This window comes from Rhipicephalus microplus, chromosome 10, assembly GCF_043290135.1.
Source record: "Rhipicephalus microplus isolate Deutch F79 chromosome 10, USDA_Rmic, whole genome shotgun sequence".
In the NCBI taxonomy this organism is placed as follows: Eukaryota; Metazoa; Arthropoda; class Arachnida; order Ixodida; family Ixodidae; genus Rhipicephalus; species Rhipicephalus microplus.
Genome location: NC_134709.1, coordinates 83,899,481 through 83,923,100, shown reverse-complemented (window position 1 = coordinate 83,923,100; position 23,620 = coordinate 83,899,481). Strand labels below are relative to the sequence as shown.

General features: G+C 44.0%; 2 protein-coding genes across 2 annotated transcripts in view; both read right to left on the bottom strand.

Moving 5' to 3' along the window:
- Nucleotides 1-14,808, bottom strand: part of LOC119180783 (protein zyg-11 homolog B-like) — an 86,083-nt gene extending 71,275 nt beyond the window's left edge. The window contains exons 1-3 of the mRNA XM_037431917.2: nucleotides 14,394-14,808; nucleotides 4,447-4,657; nucleotides 1,964-2,134 (exon numbers count right to left, since the gene is read on the bottom strand). Coding sequence (XP_037287814.2) covers nucleotides 1,964-2,134; nucleotides 4,447-4,553 — 278 coding nt within the window. The 5' untranslated portion in view covers nucleotides 4,554-4,657; nucleotides 14,394-14,808. The remainder of the gene's footprint in view (nucleotides 1-1,963; nucleotides 2,135-4,446; nucleotides 4,658-14,393) is intronic.
- A 4,926-nt stretch (nucleotides 14,809-19,734) lies between these two features.
- The window catches only part of LOC119181305 (hippocampus abundant transcript 1 protein), a 33,672-nt gene continuing 29,786 nt past the window's right edge, over nucleotides 19,735-23,620 (bottom strand). The window contains exon 10 of the mRNA XM_037432512.2: nucleotides 19,735-20,282. Coding sequence (XP_037288409.1) covers nucleotides 20,010-20,282 — 273 coding nt within the window. The 3' untranslated portion in view covers nucleotides 19,735-20,009. The remainder of the gene's footprint in view (nucleotides 20,283-23,620) is intronic.

Genomic DNA, 23,620 nt, shown 5'->3' with positions numbered 1-23,620 from the left:
GCTTCAATACAAACTTGCTCCTGCTTAAAAACATCCACAGCCCTGACAGCAACAAATAAATCGTGAAAACAGCCATCGATTTGTTTCATCTTGATTTGAGGATGAAGCATCAGGTACATAGGTCGTTATTAACGCGATATGCTGCTTGCGTAGCCGTATCTGATAAGCTTAACGTGCTGAGGCCAGGGCTTCGGCTGTGTCTCCAGACCAAGAACGCTGCATCTCCAAATATCGGACATGCAACCTCGCAAAGTGGTCCGCGCGCGTCGGATGCTCTTTCGGTGAAACAAAAAAAGATACGATAAAAGCATCGCAGCGAGAGACGGGAGAAAATGCTTTGACAGAGAAGCAGTCATGCCAGAGCCACGAGCAAGGTCCTATAGCCACAAAGTGAAGTTATCCGCCGGCATGGGCGTCTACCGCTCTTCAGTAGAGCCACAAATCATATTGTTGAGACGCCACCAAACTTCCTGAAGTTGAAGTGTAATGACTTGTTTGACAGTTTTACATATTTCTTAAAGTTAATAAACCACCCCTGTTACATGCAATGAACGTGCAAGGACAATTAGGCGAACAGATGCCGTGTAGACGGTGAGCAGACGACAGGGCGCAGATGAATACATGGAAAGGGGCTAATCGGCTTTTCGATTGGCTGAAGGCCTTGTAGCCTCCACAGTGCTAAAGGAACTTCTGAAACAGAGTATAGGGTTTCTTTACCGTGCACTGAAATCACACAGTACAAGACCCCCTCCAGAGCGTCAATCTCCATTTAAAATGCAACCCCCGCAGCTGGAACCAAACCAGCGTCATTTTGGTCAGCTGTCAAGCCGTAACCACTTAGCCACTGTCGCAACTAACCACTGTCGCAACCCTTCGGTTAATGTTTAGCTGTAGCATTTGAGCAGCACCAAATACACTCGGGATGCCGATAACTGAAAGACAATCAAGTGACTTATTCTTAGTCACATTGTTGCCAATATTATGTGCTAAGGGCTGGTGAAGGCCCCCTCTCCTTCCATGAACCTTCCAAGAAGCTTGAAGCCTATTGTTCTTTTGCTGTCAGAACTTCTCCATGTGTATGAAGTAAGACGGCAAACATTCTTAACAAAGTGTTTTCAATAGTGATGAGGATCAGAGCGAAGTAAATGCTTGCAAATGCAACACTATGCGCATGTTGACAACCAACTTTCTTTCTTTCTTTCAATAATAATAATAATAATAATAATAATAATAATAATAATAATAATAATAATAATAATAATAATAATAATATCTGGTGTTTAACAAATTACGACCACCATATAACAAGGGAACACGGACACAAAAAATGGTGATCGCACGTGATGTCAATGTTTGTTATCGCTGCAGGGTACTTTTGTTTCCTATTATTACCTGCTGATGAAACCGCAGAGTTAGCTTCCATGGTTGGTGGATAGATATCGCGTGCGAAATTCCAACGTAGTTTCCGTGCCACTACTTCACAAGAACAGCATAAAGGAATAGCAAAAATAAAAAATGATAGATGAGTGTTTGTAAATTTGGCATATGAGAGGCATTGGCATCATACAGAATACCTGGGGAAAAGAATACATATTTGTACAAATTGCTTCAACTACCGTGCTATACATCAAAAAGTTATTAACGTGCTAAACATAGAAAAGCTAATGAAAGTTATCAATCATTATGCAAAACTTTAGCTTTAATTACATTGATATTGTGACTTTTTGTTGAGCTGTCATGTCATGATTACACATGTCATGTTTGCATGATCTCGGAAAACACGTTTTATCGGCAATTGCAGTCAGCTGTAAATGCCTCTCTGTACCCATGCAGCGGAAACAAAAAATATACGAAAATGAAACAGGAACACCCAATCACATTCACTGCGAATGAAGATGTTACATGTGCCATGTTTTGGGACACAGTGCACGACTCAGTTCAGCGCAAGTACAAGGTGACTCACTTGGTGGTGACGTTAGCTGCATTGTGTATGCGCACCCTCTGAAGACGGGTGTAGCGCGCATCAAACAGCGTCAGGATGCTGTCATTGAGCAGGCCACGTGTGCTGAGCGTCTCCAGCACCTGCTGTGACACCTCCCGGTGGAAGAAGACGTCCGGGTCTCGGAACGAGTACCTACGCCCATCAGCAAATCCGAGCCTAATAATCATCAAGCTGCTACCGATCCCAATCATCAATCAGCTTATTTATGTCCACTGTAGGCCAAATGTCTAAGTTTCTCATGGTGCAATCACTTGCTTACAGCTTTTCTGTTTTTTAAATACGTTACAGGCCTCTTGACCATTGTGTAGGGGTGTGCTACAATGACAACATTGCATGCAAAGAATTATCAGAAACAACTAAAACGACTTTAGTTAACACATAGCATTTGGATACATGATCTAAACATAATACATTAAACATACGTAATACATGTTATACATAATACAAACACAAAAGTTTTTCATGTACGCACAAAAGGTTGACTGAATGGTAGTTTCTTGTGTGCAATGCCCACTTTACTAGTGACAACGATTGTTATGACTTCCTGAAGACCTACGGATGATGTTGGAACCTGCTGTAGTTGACAGTGCTGTCAGTTACATGGAGGGGCGGCTCGGCCCAAGGGGCAGCACTCAGTCATCCCCCTATTTCCCAAGCTTATCCAAGGGCGAATGTTGCCTCCCCTCCTTTCCAGCGACATATGTAATTTAATAACTGTTATTACTAGCTGCCTTTTTATATTTCTTCACATGCAAGTAAACTGCTGAAATGAACCATGCTTAAGTACACTTCAGAATCGTGGCCACAACAATGACAAAATTATTTTCTTGTAATAGAAAGTCTAACTTGAAAAAAAAAAAATACCTTCATCATGCACAAGATCCATTATGAACACTAAAAACACTACGTCTGCTGCACTTCACGCGAGGGGAAACAATTTTTATCAGCACTGTTACGTCCAATAGTTTTCTCCCAGTATCTAGTAATTTCCTGCATCAGTGTTTGAATACATTGAGCACAAGGAGCTTGATGTTGGCGAGTTGGCGTAATGTACTTGAAAGTCCTATCCCAAGTTGGGCCAAGCTTGTGGCATGCTTTAGGGTTAGATTGAAAACAAAGTGTCTAAAGGCTTTCACACTGTGCACGCCAAAGGCGTGTGCATTAGCCGTCCATCAGTGGCACTCGCAAAAAAAGAGTGCATTTATGTCGCATTGGGGCTTCATGACATCGCAATGATGATATTTGCTTTTCTATTTGCGAGTACCCAGGTTTCTTCGAATTTAAATTCAGTTGATAGTTTCCACTCACATGTTGCATTTTCTTCTGGCCCTCGTGTTTTCTTATTGTATATTTATTAAGGGGGCCCTGCAACACCTTTAGAGCATGGTCAGTAAACGCTGCCGATCGGTAGCCGAAACTACCGAGAACACACGAGCCAAAATTTAGAGTGCAGTACGTGGCTTACAATTAATTCTCAAAAATTGCTGCCTCTTTCCCCCTCTGCAATCGATAACATATACCCAAATTATGCCCCACACCATATACCTTGAGTGACCGCCAGTGACTGGTTTAACAACCGTAAGAAGCATAGTTACGGTGACCACCGCAAGACGCCGCCACGTGCTTGCAATCGTACTGAAAGTAAGCCTCAGATTCAAAAAAAAAATGAATTGCTCAAGGTCATGATCACAATAAAAAAAAATGCCGCCATATCCACGAAGTGAATGATGATGGGTGGGCGAAGCTCCGGAGGTAAACCTGGTAAACCATGAATCCTCCGTACATTTTGCCCACTCGATTTTATTGCAACGCTCCCCCTAGCGTACGTCGCCGCACTATATCGAACGATGACACGCGCCACATGTGGCATCATTCCTATTTTATAACACCTCGCATCTTTCATAATCAACTACACGTACCGCCGTCTAGTTTATAACATCTTGCATCTTTTGGACGGACGGACGGACGGACGGACGGACGGATGGATGGACGGACGGACGGACGGACGGATGGATGGACGGATGGATATGGCTGTACCCTTTAGATCGGGCGGTGGCTAGCGTAATACTTAGAACTGAACGAGAGGTGGCTACATACAGGGGACGCAGAGCCCACGCCTTAAGGAGCTTCGCTCCTAAAAGGGCTGCATCTTTTTGCTTCTTGTGATCCCCTCCCCCGTAGCTTTGAGCGTGCTTGCTAGTACGAGAGGAGAAAGCGATTGAAGCGTGCAGCAAATGCCTGCAACTCCGTCCATACTTGAGGCTTTCCAGAAGTGTTTGTACCATCCGATTCGTGAAGCATCATGCGCTATTAGTGACACTATTTCATTTTAACTGAAAAAAGCATTGCAGGGTCCCTTGAAGTTTCATATATCAAGGTTCTACCAAGGTTTCGCATCAATGCAAGAAAAGGCGGAACACAAGTAACCACATAAATTCACTCACCGCGCCGCCTGCTGCTGCTCATCCGCCTGGACCTCACATATGGCATCAATGTTATCACAGATGAAGTCTATGCAGCACTCCTGGAGGGACGCCGGCGAGTCGTACATGCTGGATTCAGGTGGCTCAGGCCTCTAAGGTAATCATTTCCGCACTTCGTCGGGCCTCTCCCATTGGGCTCCAGCAACGAGCATGCCCGCCGCTCCAGTCAGTGCTGTTTCGAGGCAGCAGACAAAAAAGTGAAATGTTGTGGCTTCAGTGCAGCCCAAATTCTAAGCTTTAATGGAAGTAATTGCATATGAAATCGCCAAATAGAAGACAAGAGGTTGCAGTCTTAAAGAAGACAAGACCTTTTAATAAACCATTGACTCTGGCAACAACCTGTGTTCCAGTATTTTCCATCTTCTCCTGAACTTTTGCCGTATTCCGTCGTGAAAATGACGTCTAATAACGACATTGCAGACTGTAGTCACCGAAACGAATGTCACAGATATAGAAGTGCTCACTAAGGACATTTTACTTTCAAGCTTATTCAGTTATTAAACTGACTAGGGCCGATAAGGCATAAAAAAAAAAGTTGCACTTTCCTTGCCTTTTCCTTTTTCTTTGCCTTTGCAACTTCACAGCAGGACTGCTTTATAGAGTTTAGGTCATTCAATTTTTTATGCTCGTCCTGCGTCGTTACTTGCCTGCATTGGTGGAGCTTAATGGCATTAGAAACCCTAAGTATACAAAAGTGTGCATGCTGCGAGCGGGTCATTTCTAGAACATGCATGACATTTCTACAACATGCATGAACAAACAGCGCCTCACGAAATGGTGGCCATGGCATCTCCATTCAATGTTTTCGGCGCTCACAGAATAGTGTCTCACAAAATGGTGTCCATGGCATCTCCGCTCAATGTTTTCGGCGCTCACAGAAAGGCTAAGCGTAGCCTTCAAAATTGGTGTTCCCTACTCCGAGGCACAGGCCAAAATACTCATTAATCAGTATGCCCCCTCACCCTCATTTCACAGGGTACGAGTGATAAGTGGAGTGATAGGAGGTGAGCACGAAGGGCGAGTAAGTTAAGGTCAGTGAGTGCCGCTCCGTGCATGTGCACTAACAGGAAATCGAACAAGTTCTACTTAAAGCAAATGAACTTAAGTGTGAGCAATTACACATCCCAGGAAATGTCTTAGCCAGTCAGTGACTGATGCATCAATGCCAAGCATTACCACACCATCCCAGTCATAGAAATATCTTGCTGCAAAATTTCAGCAAACTGAAAGCAGCGACTGCTATATACGTTTATTTTTTATTTTCGCAAATATTTTCAAGATACCCTACACTGCTGGTTAATGTCTATGCCACATCACTTCTTTGCTAAAGGTTGCAAGTTCAAATAAAAGCCCTGTTTGCAGCAATGTGACAGGAACAGATTGGAAGAACATGAACGCGCAAATACGAGTATGTGACCCTAGGATAACATTAAAGAACATTCTAAGTTTCTTTTTAGGATAACACTAAAGAATATTCTAAGTTTCTTTTGGTTCCCCCGCTACTCCTCATTCTCTAGACCACCTCCTTCACCAAGGCTTAGGTCCTCCTTGGATGTCACACGTTGAACCTACCTGTGCAAATTTTCAGCATGTTCCCTTCCCAAGCAAGAAGAAAATTGCTATATATTCATAGATGGTTCCACAATACTTGTCCTCCTACAAAGACACTGGGTCTATGACTCAGTTTTCCGAGTTGCACTGGGTGCAACTCTGTTTTCCGTCAATACCTAGAGAACCAATACCCCTATAGAGCAGAAGTCTCAAACATGTAATTCGTGGCTTCACACGGAATAGTTTTGTGATTATGCTAAATAGTACTGACATTATTTTCTCCCCTATTGCAATTTAGTGTTTTGTTTAGGTAAGCTACAGAGAGAAACTGAGCTCTCTCGTTTTTTGTTTCGTGAAGCACCTTATGCAGTCACTATGAGGCAAAACATCATCATAGAACAAAAACTCTTTCAGAATCAGTGTCATAGTGCTCAGTATTCATAGTGATTATGAAAATCGGTATCCAAGTGATTTTTGAAAGATGATGTCAAATACTTTTCAGAAATGACCCGTATTTGGGATGTAGGTAAAGCGTTCTTTCAAATGGCAAGATTTGATGACCATTTGATCAAACTCTATACCCCCCCTGCTCCCTCACTCGCACCATCTTCACTGTCCCTGGCCTTGTGAGACTAAATTTTGGGACTGCGGCCCGCTCCATAAGGCGAGTTTGATACCCCTGCTGTAGAGGGACAATAGGTCTCAAGAGAACATCAAACCACATCAACAGATTTATTTTCAAACTACATTACACAGAGATGCACCTTCGCTTGAAGTTCAGCAACTCCATTGGTTATGAGCCCCAGATAACACAATCTATCTCAGCAACCAAAGGCGGCAACGTCACCATCAGATAAGCCATGCCTATCAGTCTCGGCAATTATTGTTGGGTGCAAACGTACCACACAAGATAAAACTATCAAAGCCCCTGAGGCTGCACATGCAAGCCCCAATTGCACAAGACCTCCATTTACAGTCACACTGAATACTGCATTCCAACAGGATAATATCAGGTGCGCAAGGGGGTTTTTTTAGACTCTTCTGTATTGCAATGATCCAACCTTGCTCCAATCCCTCTTTAAAATGGACTTCGGTACGATTGCGTGAAAACGCGCAAAAGTGAAGTCGAACGCAGGTGGAGACAAACGGGAATGCATCATTGCATCACAATGTAACAATGCAGCATTGTTGTAAGCTCTTGCAAAAATCTACACCTATCCCATCATCCATGCTCACATGATCACAGACGACCAAAAGTGCCTGTATCTTTTGAATTCTACAAGTTGTCATGACAATTTATTCATGGGTGCTGCCTCAGCAAGCGAGGCTATCATACCATTTTGTAACATCACCTCTGCGTTTTGGCGAATGAGTGCACTTTTTGCATAGAGGAATATGATGCCTACTTTCTCCACATACTATGCAGAGCTCTGGCTTCACACATTTAGCCATTATAGTTAAACAATGAATGTGTTTGTCGAACTCGCAATGTCTCAGTAGTGAACTGTCCTGGGACGGCTATGTATGCTGACGGTCTGTAGGTTTGAGGAGATCAATTAAAAAAAATTCATCTGAAAAATGCCCCCAATTTCCTTGAGGGTGATGTGTAACCATAAAGTTTTATTGTATGTTGCTGCTTTCCCTAGAATGCTGCTTTTTAGTGGTATCAGCATGGCATTACTCTTTCCAGCATTCGTCAAAGTCCGAGTGAGTTGGGCTCAGGAACATTTTGGTTAGTCCGAGTCCGAGTGAGCCCAAAAGAGCATGATATATTTTTTGAGTGAGTCCGATTTTTTTTTTTTTTTTGGGCAAAGCTCTTAAAGGCGTGGGTCTGTCCATCCCTTGAATGTATGTATGTATGTATGTATGTATGCATGTATGTATGTACGTGACCTCCTGTAGTTCCACCTTTGTCAGCTGCCCACTACTTCGTCCTTGCAAACATCCCACTATGCCCCATCACCAATCCACCACTTTAACAACCATGAAATAAATACTGTTGAGAAGTAGCCAATATGAAATGCAAGATGGTCGTGTACTTGTAGGTGCACGTTAAAGAACCATAGATTGTCTCACGGTGTCCATTCCTTGTTTGTACGTGACCACCTATAGTTTCACCTTTGCAAACTGCCCACTACTTCGTCCTTGCAAACATCCCGCTATGCCCTATCACCAATCCACCACTTCACCTACCATAAAGATGTTATAATGAACGGGGAACCGAAGCAACGTACAGCTACCCCTTACGAATTTAGAATATCTTGTATAAATATATACAGTATTTGTATATATATAGCCCTCCAGTGCTTCGCCCCACTCATCATCATTCACTCTGTGGATATGCTGCGATTTTTTTTTTTGTCGACCTCTGGTCATATCTACTCATCTTCAGCATTATTATCCGCCTTATCTGGATTCAAGTTTATGCTCACGTCTACAGACACGTATTCCAAAGCAGTGTCTTGCATACACCATTGAAATATTTATTGATCAGAGGCACAGATTTTGTAGAAGAGGGCCTTGACCCCCCCCCTGCCAAATCATCCAAGAAGATTTTTGATAAATATATCTTATGTGTTCATATGTTTCAAAAAAAAATAACCTTACTTGTTTAAGAGCCCTCGTTCTTGAAGATACTAAATCGGAAGATGCCAAGAAGAGCACCAATTACGTGAAATATCAGTGTTATAGAGCATTACCATGACGGTCGACGATGACTCTGGCTGATAGACTCACGAGTCAACTCTTTCAGGCTCATTCAGACTCAGATGGACCTGCGTGTCTGAGTTTGAATGAGTCTGGGTAAATAATGTTTGGGTGAGTGAGTTCGAGCGACTTCGGCTCAGGAAAATTTTTGCGAGTCTGAGTCCGAATGAGTCCTAACCGCAATACATATTTCATGAGTGAGTCTGATTTAGCTTCACAAGTTTTGCCAACCTATCAGTACAGGCAAAGGGCACAGGTATGGTTTTACAAAATGAAGCAGCTATGCGGTGCCGTGATGTTCGCAAAACATGATCACTGGAGCCTTCTGCAGGAATTAGAGAGTTTATTTTGGAGGTGTAAAAAAAAAAGTTGGAGCCTGTTTACTGGATCTTTAGGACACTTGCACTCAAAGTATTCGGCCTAGGTCTAAACAAAACCCCGCAAAGAAAAATTTTGCTTGGTTACTTTCTTTGTGGCGATAACCATCTTGTGTGATAGACGGACAATCACAAAGTTGACGTTGAGATGACCCAAAAATGCTTACGCATTCATAACATGCACACAAAGACAATCTGTCGCATCAGTTGGACAACCCGAAAAAGCAGACAATACATGCAAAAAGCAGACAATACATGCAGGTTAGACCTTCGTTACTAACCAGTGAGTGTGCCGCTATTGGTTAAAGGGGTACTGACACAAAAACCTTGGCCTCGCGTTTTTCTGCTGCAATGCGTTGCTGGGGGCCTGTTAGTCATGACACGACACATTGTTTGCTGCAGCAAATGACAGATAATTATTTACAGGCCCCTCATTATCAATTTGTTTCAGTTTCGGTTTGAGAGAGTTCCAAAAACTGTGTGCAACTGTTGCCACCTAGCGTGTGCAGCTGTTGACCACGTCAGCACACAAAACTGTGACGCATATCCGCACGGTCTGCATAAAGAATTACTTTTGAATAGGAAACAGGACTGGAATGTCACCAAACACATAACTTTCCAAGCGTGCGCCAAAACCATGCACGCGCAACCAGCCACCGAAAAATGTAGAGTGCGGGAACTAATGTAGCAAAACAAAAATGGCGGCTATGACGTTATCTTAACTTGTTTTGTTGAGCGTAGCTTGGTGACGTGAGGGAAGTAGGGGGTCACCTCGGCGTCCTCTGCGATGGTGTCTATAATGCTATGAAGTCGGTTGCTCACGCAAACTTCAAATTTAATTTAAAATACCTTTCAAGCTATATTCCCTGTTGATATCTTGCAGATGATATACGAATGTTCACGAGAATCAATCCCACAGGCTATCTTGGCCCCAAAATTTTGTGTCAGCACCCCTTTATTGCACCCGAAAGCGAATGACAAAACAGTCATTTAGTAAAACGGTCAACCGTGTCATATTACACGGTTGTAGGCCCATCAATACAGCATAAAACCTCTGCATTTAACATAAAAACTTTGAGTTCAGCATAAACACCGTGTACAGCCCTGGTTGCCAAAAGAAGCAAGCCCTCGAATTCTAAATAAAAACGCATGTAAACAGATTGTCAACACAAGAAAGCGCAGAAAAGGTGATTGTTATTAAGAAACAGCTTTCTGTCACAGGTACTGAATGAGTTTTCCACCCACTGAATGTGCCTTGACCCTTTATTGTGGAGTGTCGCGAATTCACGACATATAAAAAAACATCAAACCAGCAAGTCATGAAAATGTGTGCTGCCTTTAATGACAGCTGTCAAGTACTCGCGGGAAACGTAGCTTTCAGCATGAAATATTTACCACCGTCACATGTAAGGAATTTATGCTAGAATCAATTGTTATGTGGTTGACGACAGACAGTGTGTAGCACATACAACAGCTCTCACTTCTTCGTTCTTTCTCGTATGGGAGACAAAGTTATGTCGTCAATAATTTTGTTCATTTGCTGTCAACCCACCCAAGAGATGGCACACGACATGTTACTTAGTCCTAAAGTACGGTTTTTGTTGCAAGGTTTTCGCTTCTGTGGCATACAGAGAATTTGCGACACACCTCAACGTGTGCACTAAATTTAACTGTGGAAACAATTTAAGCTTGCTGTTTAAAGCTGGAAAATGAGAATAATTTACATTTTGTTTAGCAGAATCATAATTACGGCATTGAAGGGTTAATTATGTTTCACTTTCATTTTGCAATTCACACACTTCTCTTCAACCAAAACATTTTACATTAAAATTAAGTGATCGACATCCCGCCGACATTTACAGTGCAAGTGATGTACTCCAAGTGATCCTGCTGATCTGGCGAATTTCACTACATAACACAGGCAAGCTTTAACCCTCTTTGAAGAAAAAAAAACAGTAAAAAAAGAAACACATCCAAGTGTGGAAACTACGAACACAATGGTTGACTTGCAAGTAAAGTTCCCTTTCTACGCACATCTAAAAGTGTTACTTGCGTTAGTGTGCACCTGTAAACAAATAAAATTTGTTTCATTCTATCAACACTCCAACTTTCCCTCAATATCCACTGGTCATCAACACATGCCTGCCGACACGTGAACTTTAGCAAGAGCAGTCTAGACAAATATGGGGGTGGAATAGCGCGCACTTTTCATTTCAAGTCTTTGCCGAGCACACACCTTTTCGGCGAGATGAATGTATGCGCTGAATTAACAATGAATAACCTTTACACCCGAACCACAAGCTGTAGGAACCTTTTGACAGCAAAGAACAGTGAATTGTTCTAACCATGGTGACATTTTCTTTAACATCACTGTTGCCCCATTTCGTCACCTACAATAATGCGTTTCGCTCAAACTTATCACTCCGATATCCTCTCACAAATTCCCAAGGGTGAAATTGGAGACTGACGAGTGAAACATTAAGCAAACAGAATTACCCTTTTCATACCTTGATGCAACATCTGTAAAATCATGGAATAAATGCGAATTTGTAAGCTCTATCGAAAATGTGGGCTGTTGATGGACAAACCAGCAACCCTACGCAAAGGCTCAGCCATCAGCAATCATGCCCACATCTAGAAACAGAAAACATTTGAACATGGGCAAAACAGTTAACTGTGGTATCAAACATAAGAATGTTGATATCGATCTTCCTGAACCACAACTGAACAAAATGATCCTCTAATTGCTGGGTGCTGAACCCTATAAATAAAAATTTTATTTTTTTATGAAGGATGTAGCAGAGGATTATTGTGCATGCTCGAATGCATTAAATCAACAAGTGCCCACTAGTTATCGCTGTAGAGCTGCCATTTTTGCCGATAAAAATGGACACGCCATGATGGTTTGGGAAGTCGTTAGATGTATTTTTAAAATTGTACGGCATAGCAAAATAATAATGAGGGAATGATATAATGTGGTAATTTAGCTTTAATTTTACACAATTAAAGCCTACTGAAATACTTTGTATGAAATTGGGCACTTATGTAATGCCTTTACTGCTTGCTCTTGCCGCAAATACCGCATTTGCTGAATTTAACAAGACCACAGTCATATCCAAAGGGTGAATTTTCATAAAGCCCGCGAAGAAAAATTGTAAAAATGGTAGCATTTGCGACGGGAGAATTGACTATATGTCGCAAATATTTGCTAAAAAACACGTTATATTCAAGTAGGTACGGTAATTGGTTCATATGCTTTCACTTGCAAACAACTCAGCAATATGAAAGTAAATGTTGAACTGGAACACATGACATTTTAGGAGCAGAGAGTTTCATCATTAGGAATCGATTCATCTGCTACAATTTTGCCAGTCAACTGTCAGCTACATATGAAGGCCTACGCTTTGCCATTACAATAAGCCGATTTCAGAAAAAAAAAAGTAAGAAAGCTGCCAGCAGCGGGCCAATGTTGAGGATGAATCGACATTGCCTATATGTTTTGGTGGTCAACAAAGACCAGGCTCCGAGTGGGCAAAAACGGCTGCGCCCATTCAACTAGTTAAGTGATAACGTACCGGCTGGCTAGAGGCAAATGACCTATCAACTCGAGCTCACTCGAGTCGTCAGAAGAACAAAGGCACGCTCTGCAAAACCCCGTAAAGCAGAGCTAGATGTGCGAAATGAAATGCCCTTAACCGCAGAAATTACCTTTACAATTTGATGAGTTTAATATATCACGTGGGTTTTTTTTTGAATCTCAAAGGTGGGTTATACACAGTACAAAAAATGATACACATAATTAAGGAGAACTAAGCATCACAATGATACCACTATAATTAACGAACTGCCTTAATTGTCAATGACAAACGTCGATAACTCTTCAACTGATGATCATACGGTCTTTTTCTATGCTCAAAAGTCTACGGCTTTTTGGACGGCATGCAAAACATGTCTTTTCCCACTGATACTGTTTGCTTGACAAGAGCATATGTCGCATGTCAGAAAAAAAAAAAAAAACGCGCTTTCGTGAACGTAGACACAAATCTGTCATTGCCCGACGGACGGGTCGATTGCACTTTCGGTTCACTTTACATGACGTAACGTGAAAAAAAAAGCATTCGATACACCATCGAACGACATCGGGTCAATGCGCGGCGGCCAGAATCCATACACGGACATACGGCGATCCTTTTGAGCTCCATGCCATTCCACATACCGTTGCAACGTGAGACCTTTGTGGTAAGCTGCTGCCCCGTTACAAAATCGCACGTCCAGTCACGCGGCGCTAGCGACAACAAACGCGTTGCGAAGCGCACACAAAAGCAAAAACCTCGACGCGAAACGTGCACACCAAACAATAAAAACCATGACAGCCTTGGTTTCTCTCGTATTCGGACGACAAAAAAAATGTTCATCTGGTATCCGCACAAACCAAGGAAGTCGACCTTCGGACGTTGAAAAGCAGCTATACCAGACCCAACGAGCGACATGAGTTGGGGGCAGTATTGTCCCCCCCCCCCCCCCCCCACTCTGCGATCGAATGCCGTCGGTATTACCATATACTGTGCGCTTTTTTTTTCTTTCATAAAATGCGATGAGAACGCATTGTGGCTGCTCGTCCACATGGCTAATGAACTACGGAAAATCTCACGGCCGATTCCACGCACGCCTGCACACGCATATGCCACTGGAGCAGCAACGAAACATCAGGCTGGCGTTTCAAACTCCCTTCAAGTCCCTTGAATCGAGAAGAGGGCGATATTTAGCCTCGTAGATGTTAACATATTCGTATGTACTGCGGCCTCAGTGCTCAAAGCGGAGATATCGAACGGTTTCTTTTGGAGGGCGCAAAAAAAGCAACGTAGGAGGTCGTGTAGTCGTACAGCTGTCAGCAAACCGTGTGCGTTAATAAAAGTTCCGTTCCGTACGTCAAGCTAACGCGTATATCAGAAACAAACATCTGCGCGATGGGAAAGAATAAAGAAAAAGGGCAGGATTTGCCGTGCTGCGCGCGACTCGTCCGACCCCCACTCGCCTCTTCCCGAAAGAGATAGCAAGGTGAAATGTGGACCAAATTAACAGCGGCGCATGTTTAAAAAAAGGAGGCCGATCGTGACCTCGTGAGCCGATGACATGCGAGACCGCGGCGGACGCGTTTTGGAAAAACACACACGGCGGTGGAAATAGAGCTGACCGACTGCGGGTTCACGGGACCCCGGAGGCGTCTGCATCGTTCATCTGCGGTTTCAGATTGCTCGTTGCGTTTGGACCTACCGCTCAGTTGTGTCGCTGCAGTGAGAAGTGCGGGCGTTCCGGTAGCCCAGTGTCCCCCATAGCGTAGCGCCCCAGTCGACGGGATGCTGCCGTTCCCCCGAGGCGCGGGAGACGTGGTGTCGACGGACGCGAAGCTTCTCGATTAACGTTGTACGGTGGCTGCTGCTTGCGAGTCGTCCAGCGAATGTCCTACGGAGGGGACTGTGCTGTGAAGCCACTCGTCTCGTCGGCTGCTGGGCTGGATTGTAAACAAGAAGAAAAAAAAGCAGTGCGGACGCACGCTGCTGGGTCTTCTTCGGCTTTCTTCTTGGAGCCCAGCCAGACAGCGAACCTGCGGAGTTTTCACACGGGGTCGCGAAGCTGTCGTGTGGTCATAAAAAATACACCACAAAACCGAAACATACCTGCCTACCAGGCCTGATAAGCTACTCTAAAAGTATTTGTGAATAACGCCGCTAGAGTCGCTGCATGCTGACTTTAAATATTATTTTCGTTTTTAATAGTGAGTTCACTCGTTAAACTCTACGACTCGCGACAAATGACACAGTGGCCGCAATCTCTCTATTTATCTACGTATCTATCTATCTATCTATATTTCTATTTATCTATCTATCTATCTATCTATCTATCTATCTGATAATCTATCTATCTCTTCATATATCTATGCCCCGCCGCTAAGGTACTCGGGGCTGACCCACGGGTTGCGGGGTCGAATCCCGGCTGCGGCGGCTGCATTTCTGATGGAGGCGGAAATGAAGGCCCGTGTGCTCAGATCTGGGTGCACGTTAAAGAACCCCAGGTGGTCGAAATTTTTTGAGCCCTTCACTACGGCGTCTCTCAAAATCATATGGTCATATCAATCAATCAATTTATATATCTATTTATGTATCTATCTATTCATCCACCTGGGTACTCCCATAATACTCATAATCACTTACCTGAACTCTAATGAAAATGAGCAAGCTGCAGATAGTTGGTGCGGTGTCAGTTCCGGTGGTAAAAGTCACGTGTTTTCCGAACGCTGCTTTCGCGGACGCCAGTGGCGCCAGCTGAATGCTCGCTTTTGCCAACATCTCTAAGATAAAGTTTCATACAATTATTGTAGGAAACTCCATGTCTCTAAGTAACGCCGGTGTGCGGTAGTGCATGCTCGTACGTTCAAAATATGCGGCCAATATGATACATGCTTGGCACTTGTTCACAGCCAAAAGCAGAAATTTTGGGTCTTTAATTCGGAGAAACCGTGGCTTAAACCAACCAGGACAGGGTCATGAGTTGGCTCGATTAATTTCTGGCTTCAATTTTCTAATACGAAAATCTCCCTTAGTTCGTTTCATGGAGCTGAATACCATTATGTCATTTTGGGAACTACACGGTTTTCTCCTTTGCACTATTCTTTTACATGCCAGTGAAGCAGCACATGCATGCAGACTGCCAATGACGCTGCTTACGGGTAGTTTTGTTATAATTGGCGAGTTACGGTGCAGAAATTGGCCGCAATTGCACCGAGAAGTATTGAAAATTGGACCTTAGAGAATGGCCGCAATTGCTTCTGCATCTGTAAAATATACTAAAAACACATCTAGCAAATGATTACCTTCATCATCAATAATGCCTTTACACAATGCAGCCTCGAATTGTGTGAGGCATAGAGTTTCATACAACATGGTATGAGGCATTTCAAATGCTTACTTGAGCGCTAACTGCTGAATCCTTCGTCTTAGTGGCTGCTACTTGCAAGTCGTCCGGTGGCTAACCATTAAAACCTTTATCGTAAGCGTTTGACCATGTGGCTCTTTGCACGAGCACACATATATGTGGGTGTTCAATAAAATTCAGTTGATAGCTTTCACTCTGAACGTCTGGTCCTTTTTTTGCCTCGGTTTTTTGCGCTTATTTCTTCAATCTATGATGGTGTGGTCACAAATTCCCCTTCACGGCATTTCGGAGAATTCAAAGTAATTTTGCAACACCAAAACACTGATATTATATTTGACATTGATATTACATTTGCAGATGTGCTGGCAACGAGGGAAAATTCTTAAATACTGCAGTGGAGATGCCGTTTTGGCTCAACCTTCCGGATAATTAGATTGATTCTGACATTCCCGTTTCTGACATCCTCATTTTCTGAAGCAACTATTTCGCGTGTCCCTTGAATTTGATTTTTCTTTTTTTCAGTCCTGCAGCCAACTCTTACCAGAGCCCGATTCCAATATTCGCTGCCAGAACTAAAGATAAATTACAGGCTTTTTCTCAGTTCCTGAAGCAGCAATTTCACCAGTGGAAATTTTTATTCCAGCCCTGCACACTTCTTCTCACCTTCGTGCAACACTAGCTGCTGTCACCGGACAGATATTACAGCATTTTTCTATTACTTGAAGTAGCGATTTCCCTGTGTGTGTTACTTCCATGAAAAATTTATGTTACCACTTCTGTACAACTAGCCTCCATTAGTGCCCCAGTGTAATGTAGGCTGCCATCACCAAACATATCTTCCATTTTTCTTTTTCCAGATTTTCTGATGCAGCCACTTCATCATGCATGTTACTTCCACTGAAAATTTAATTCGTTGGAGCCCAGTAAAGCCAGTCTTACCAGTGCCTCGGTGTAACATTTATTCCATTATCAAATGCTTGATAAAGATTTTCTTTCACAGTTCTTGAAGAAACATTATCACTATGAACATTACTTTTAGCGGCAATTTATTTTACTAGTTGTAGTCTTACCAGTGCGTTGAGGCAGCATCGGCTGGCTCTTTCACATTTCCTGGAGCGGTAATTTCACCACGTGTTACTTGGCTGGAAATTTCTTTCACGTCCACCGTCATAACATTTGTTGCTCTCGCCAAACATGAAAGCCTTTTTTCACGTTTCCTAAAGCAGCGTGTTCACCACAATTGTGTTTATTTCCATTGGAAATTTATTTTACTACAGTCCTGTACATCCTGTGCATACAGCCATGCCATAATCTTTTAAATCGCCCAAGTGACAAGTGCCTGTTTAACAGATCAGAACAAAAAAAAAAAAAAGCTTGAAAAGTCACCACACCTCTACAGCGCGCACAATTCAGGACGACAATAAAGCACAACAGCACTCGAAACCCCGAATTGCCTTCTTCATGTCTTTGGTTTCACTTCCAGTCACCGATGAGACGAAGCTCTCAAAGCAGAATCGAGCATAACATACACGGCACACAGTCTGTTGTTTCGGTGCGACACAAGCTACAGTACAGTAAAAAAAAATTACAACTGTAACAAATGCTCCTGAGCCGTGAAAGAACAGTCAGGTTTTGCTGCAGCGGAATCGCTGAAGTCCGCAGAAGCAGCAGTGCCCTGCCTATTCCGACAACAAAAACAACGTAAAGAAGAATGTGTGCTGGGCACCTTTGGTGCCTCACAAACTATCGGTGCAGTACGGTGGGTGCTTCGAAGACGATGTGCAGCATGGCAAATCTTCTTGGCTAACCGCCGGCCAACGCCACTCGACAAATCTTGTGAAAGCAAGGTGCCCATCCCAGCAAATGCTTTTTATATGAGTCCAGCATGGCAAATGACTTGATGCGTGGCAAACACAGATTTCCTGCACAGACGACGGTCAGACCACCGAAACTGCGGGCAGCGGTTTCACCAAACATTTTGTACGAACGGCACCAAGCAGGGGATCAGAAAACAAATATGGCAAGGAACTGTCGGGAAGGGGGGGACTTCACGCACGGCTACTGCCGGTCCCGACCAAGTCTTCACAGACTAGCCGCAGCCAAGCATGCGTCACTGGAAAAGCGAGGCACCTTCTTAAATGCGACATGACACGCAATGTAGACATGAAGAAAAGTAGAGAGAAAAGAAAACAGTGACAACCGTATGACAAGAAAAAAAAAAAAACTCCGAATTGCCGTTTTCGAAAACAATGACATGAAAACACTTTCTCGCATTCCCGAGGTGCAACTCTCTTGACTAGCAAATGCAGTTGACACTTGGAGCTTGTTTAGCTAGACAGCAATGCCATCTGGTGAAGAAAAAACAAAGTTACCGGCAAACACTTTAGTAACAACAAACGTTACAGTTGATACAAGAACAACACATGCCTCTTTACAGTTGTAGAAACATAGAGGGCATATTCTCAGCCCATTCACTCGCTCTTGTACCAATAAGGTATCAAAGACAGCCCAAAAAGAAACCGACACCGTCCACGTTACCTGGGAAAAAGATAGCACGCAAACGCAAAGTGTAGAAATGCCACGAGAGAACCCTGCAAGTGTTGCCCGCTAACGCGACAGGCAATAAAGGCGAGAGGAAGTAAATATATGCTATAAGATCTGCGGAAGAAATAGAATGGTGAGAAGACAACAATACTGTTTGTGCTCCCAGCAAACATTGCACCTTCCGTTGAAATCATAACCTCTGCCAAACATCCAACAACACACAACTCACGCGTCCTTCAGAGGTGAGTCTTATTACCAATTTGTTCTCACGCTAATCAGTACGGACATATAGACACGATCACTAGCTTTCCACATTTTTGTCAGAAACAGCTTGTAAAATGCAAGCCAACAATGGTAAAGCTAAAAAAAAGATAGGCAGCTTATTAAAAAAAAGATGACATTGCCAGTGGAGATTTAGAAACGACATTCTACAGACACGAGGTCAGCTAAGGCATCTGGTGATGATGCTTCTGTATGAAAATTCGGTGATTGGGCCAGTTTTCATTTGCTCACCGAAATGAGACCTCTTACACTAGTGCAACACAGGGCAACAAGAACCGTCTTCTTCCCATGGATACAACGCACAGAATGTTCAATTTGTGGCACCGGTGTCTGGCAGTGGACGAGCAGTGCACTCTGGTCCTGGAAACACACACACACCCAGATGTGATCCACTCTGACAAAGAGAAAAATGCTTAGTGGTCGAGGCAACCGTTCAAGGCGATGGCATTGCCGATAACCACGACCAATCCAGTGGGTAGCTGAATGTCCGTAAGAGCTGCAAACATTCCATGGTCGCGACGCAGCTGACCCTCCAAGGAACAGGAGACTATGCTTTGATTGAATGTGGAGCTACGCCTCTTACCAGAAGTTGTCGATCGTTGCAGCAATGAAGCATTCACTATATCACTCTTCTTGCGCGTTACCTTGGTGCAGTATTTTGATGCCAGCATGACGTTAGGCAGTGATGCCTGTTGTGGTACCAATAGTATAGCCGTGCGACGAAATATATCTTGAAATACATTTTCTTTTTTCATTTCCAACAGCTGGCACTGTGTTCATTCAACCCAGCGGCGTCATGCACGGCCAGGTAGAGTGACTGGGGAGACTGTGGTCTTCGTTACTGCAAACAGCTCTTCACCACCCGTCAAGCAGCATGACGAGACATTTACACCGGAGGCATACCAAGCGGCAATGCTCAGAGCAGCTGCGACACTTGACACAACACGTCGTGCCCGAACGAAACGGTGAACCGCGGGCACCACGGGTGCAAGTGACGCGAGTGTAACTCTGCAAACGTAAGCGCGATGAAACACTGGTCCCCGAACCGCACCGGTGACCATCACAACCAGCAGCCCCTGCCGGTCACAGTCCGGCAACGTCATTTCCAGCCCTCGCAGTGGCAGTGATCGACTATAACGGGTCTGTGTCGTGCATTAGCGGCAACGTCCCACAGTCGCTGCTGCGCTTGTGAATGACGTCGTGGTGAAAGAGCTCCAAGCCCCCAACGCGAACGGCCTGGTGCGTTGCCCGCGAGCTGCCCGCGCTGCGCGATGACGAGCCACTGGCTGCTGAGGCAGTCATTGACGCGGCAGTGGGTCCCGTGTTGTCGGGGATGAACGCCGCCACCAGCAACGCCAGCATCACCAGCAGGGCACCGAAAACAAACGGTGGTCCGGGAATAAACTGCAATAAAAGTAGAACACCACAGCTATGTCAGTCAATAATTTATTTGACATTTCACAAGAGTGAAGGGCATGGGAATAAGAAAAAAAAAATAAAGGCAGATCTGCGCTAGTGATGCCAGGTCTGAAGGAAAGAAGTGTGGAGTTGGGCAACCTTCTTCATTTCTCTTTGGTTTACTCTTTCCTTCCTCCTCTTTCTTTATTGTTCTCTCTTCCAGTTTCTTGTGTTTATTTTCTTTCTTTATTCCCATTTCTCCACTTTTATGGGGTTTTTTTCCTTATTTTTATATCCCCTTGCTATACGATAGTACAATACTCGCATACCTGGATGGTTGAGTGGTTATGGTGCTTGCCTTCGAATAATGGTTTGACCTGCACAAATCACACCTTGCAAAGAACTTTTTCTCACCAAGGATTTTTCTGTCAGGCTTTGTTTCGTTCTCCCTCAGTCTCTTTCTTTATTTTCTCGGCAATCAGACTTGCACAATTCAATGCCGAACAAATCGGCACATGTGTTCTGCGAGAGAAGCTGATGATGAAGAGGACGAAGAGAACGCATGCTTGTTGACGATCATCTCTGTTCACCCTTCATGAACCAATGCTCGGTTCAATGAGATTCACCGTTAAGAGCTCTACTGACCATAATTAAGCTTCCCAGCCTATCTGAGTTCAGCAGCCTGTATGGTCTGTGCAAAACATCAAGCAAATCCACATACACTAAGCATATGTGCAAGTGTGAAAAGGATGCAAGAAGTGCAAACAATTGAACATAACAGCAATTGAAGTGCACCATACCTATAAGCTAATTAAGACCCGTAAAAAAAAGTACTGCTACAGACTTCCTCTATGATGAACTCAAAAGGACCTTGAAAACTTATTTGCCAATTCATCATGCTCTACTCGACATTAGTCCACCCCCAAGATTAAAATAAAATGTAGAAATAAGGAACCCCACACCACAAAAACCTCATCTTTTCATTCGAGCTTGTTCAACATAATTTCGCTCAATTCATTCAGTCTAACTATACTTGCAGCACTACTTTGACGAAAGTGAACTTATACCTCCCATCGCTATAATTTCGCAGGAAAATGGCACGTTTACGTTAACTTTGTTTCACGAGTTCTATCATCACCCTTCTCTTCGAATTGACTTCATTTCACAGCTTAATTAATTTTGCACTGCGCTGACCATTGCTACAAAGGCGTAATTTAAACATAAAATACTAACACCTTCAGCCATTCCGCTTTCCCCGAAACAACCGGGCAATAGAACCGCCTTCTCTATGACACTGTCGCCACTGATGACAACAAACTTCTTCACAAAGCTGTAGGTAAAAAGTATAACAAGAAAATTTTGATATGTTTTATTTATCGTTTTGCTGTCAAGTTCTTTAGCTCAAAAAGGTTGACATTGTATATACTAAAATCAATATTGTGTTACCTTGTGTCTCCTTTGTACTACTGCCAAACTACATATATGTGACGTAGGAAGCGATGGTTGGTAGAGGCAGAGGAAGAAGAAGGGCTTTTAGAATAAACATGACGTATGAGCCAGGCCACGTCACCCAGTCATCGTAGCGTCACACGAGTCGACAGGATGAAGACCACCCAGCCACTTCATCAGTATCTCATCATCGACGCAGTTCTACACAAGACGCCCTGACCATACATCGACTACGGAATCATCTCCTAGCCGCACACAGAGACCAGCACCATGACAGAATCATCGACCGACCTTCCCATCCCCAAGTACACCGGAGCAGCGGACGATGGACCTGTACAGGACTGGTTCGACCTGTTCGAGTTCCACGCTACCGCTGCATCTTGGTCGGAACTAGAAATGGTTACGAACTTCAGCGACTACGTTACCGGTGAGGCATTTAAATTTTACCTCACCCACATATTCGACAACGATGAGTCTTGGCAAAAGATAAAACAAGAAATGATAGTTTGGTTTAAAAAATACGATGACGACTACGACAAAGACTTGCTTGTAACCCACCATCTACAGACAACTGCACTCAGTCGTCAATTTTACAGGCAGTCTTCAACCATTCGAACGCACAACAAGATTCGACCTCTGACAAAAGACGAAGTGGCACAAGAGTTCAGTGGCAGACGACAACGCGTATTTTGGGAAAAACACAGCCATCGAGCGCACCTCCCTTCTGCACGAAAGTCGGCATTTGCGAAGTCATCGCTTCAGCATATGACCCCAGACGTTGCCCAACCACCTGATGCCGTTCACTCTTCGTCTGGCATACGTGGTCCACCACCTGGGTTTTCATCACGCGGTTATTCAAGCGCTCCTAACGCTCACCACTTGCCTTATAAGGATGCCTTGCTCATGGTAGACCAGCTGACGCATGAAGAAAATACCGAACAACGTCATGACTACTCGAAGAGTGAAAATCCTGGTTTTACATCACTTTGCTCTTTCGTCGCTCAAAACACCCACCTCGCGTCTCACACGCCCACTTCGGTCGGGATAGAGCTTCGGAACTCCGAATATACTCAGCCAAGTCCAGGGCCAACCGTACACATTCATGCGTCAGAACAGCTTACCTCCAAAGTTGCGGACACAGAGAAACAGCCCCAAGTAAAATCTGACCAAACCAAGCCTCTCGCTGCGTCACCGTCGAGTTCACAGCAACCCGAGAGCCCAACCAACACAGGAGGCTTGGAAGGATCAACTCCGAAGCTCTGCCCTGTGCCAGGAACGCCCATCAAGAATGACATTGCAACAGCCTCAGCAGATTTTTCTGCCAATTCTGGCGCACTATCTTCATTGCCTGACAGAAATCGAAACACCCTAACAAGTATCAACTATTTGCTGGTCACGTCAACCGACAAAGAAAAGCGGGCTCATGGATCCAAAGGAAGTCCACCCCGTCAGACAGTGCAACATCAGCAATACCAAGAAAAGCAACAAGAGGAAGCCCAACAGCTAAAACGCCTACACCAACATCGGCAACGAACAACTAAAACTACATCGCCAGGATACTTGTGGCCTGAAGAGCGTCGTGATCAAAAGACTGATTCCGCATCTGAGCTATCTTCGCACAAAGAAAAGCCAAGGAACTTTTCCGCACCAGCGTTCAAGATTGCGCCTTCGGTCTGAACATCTGCGTCATCACCATAGTAAACTCCCCAAGAGCCACAAAACAACCGCTTGTGCTCTGCAGGAACACAAGCAGCGCCTAATCAGCCGCGATCAACGGGCGCGCAAATTGCATGCACAGCATTTGCATGACCCACGACAAAAAATGCGACGCCTACGAAACATCCAATCCTGCAAAGCGTTCCAACCTCGTTCGTTCTTTGCAAGAATACCGGCTG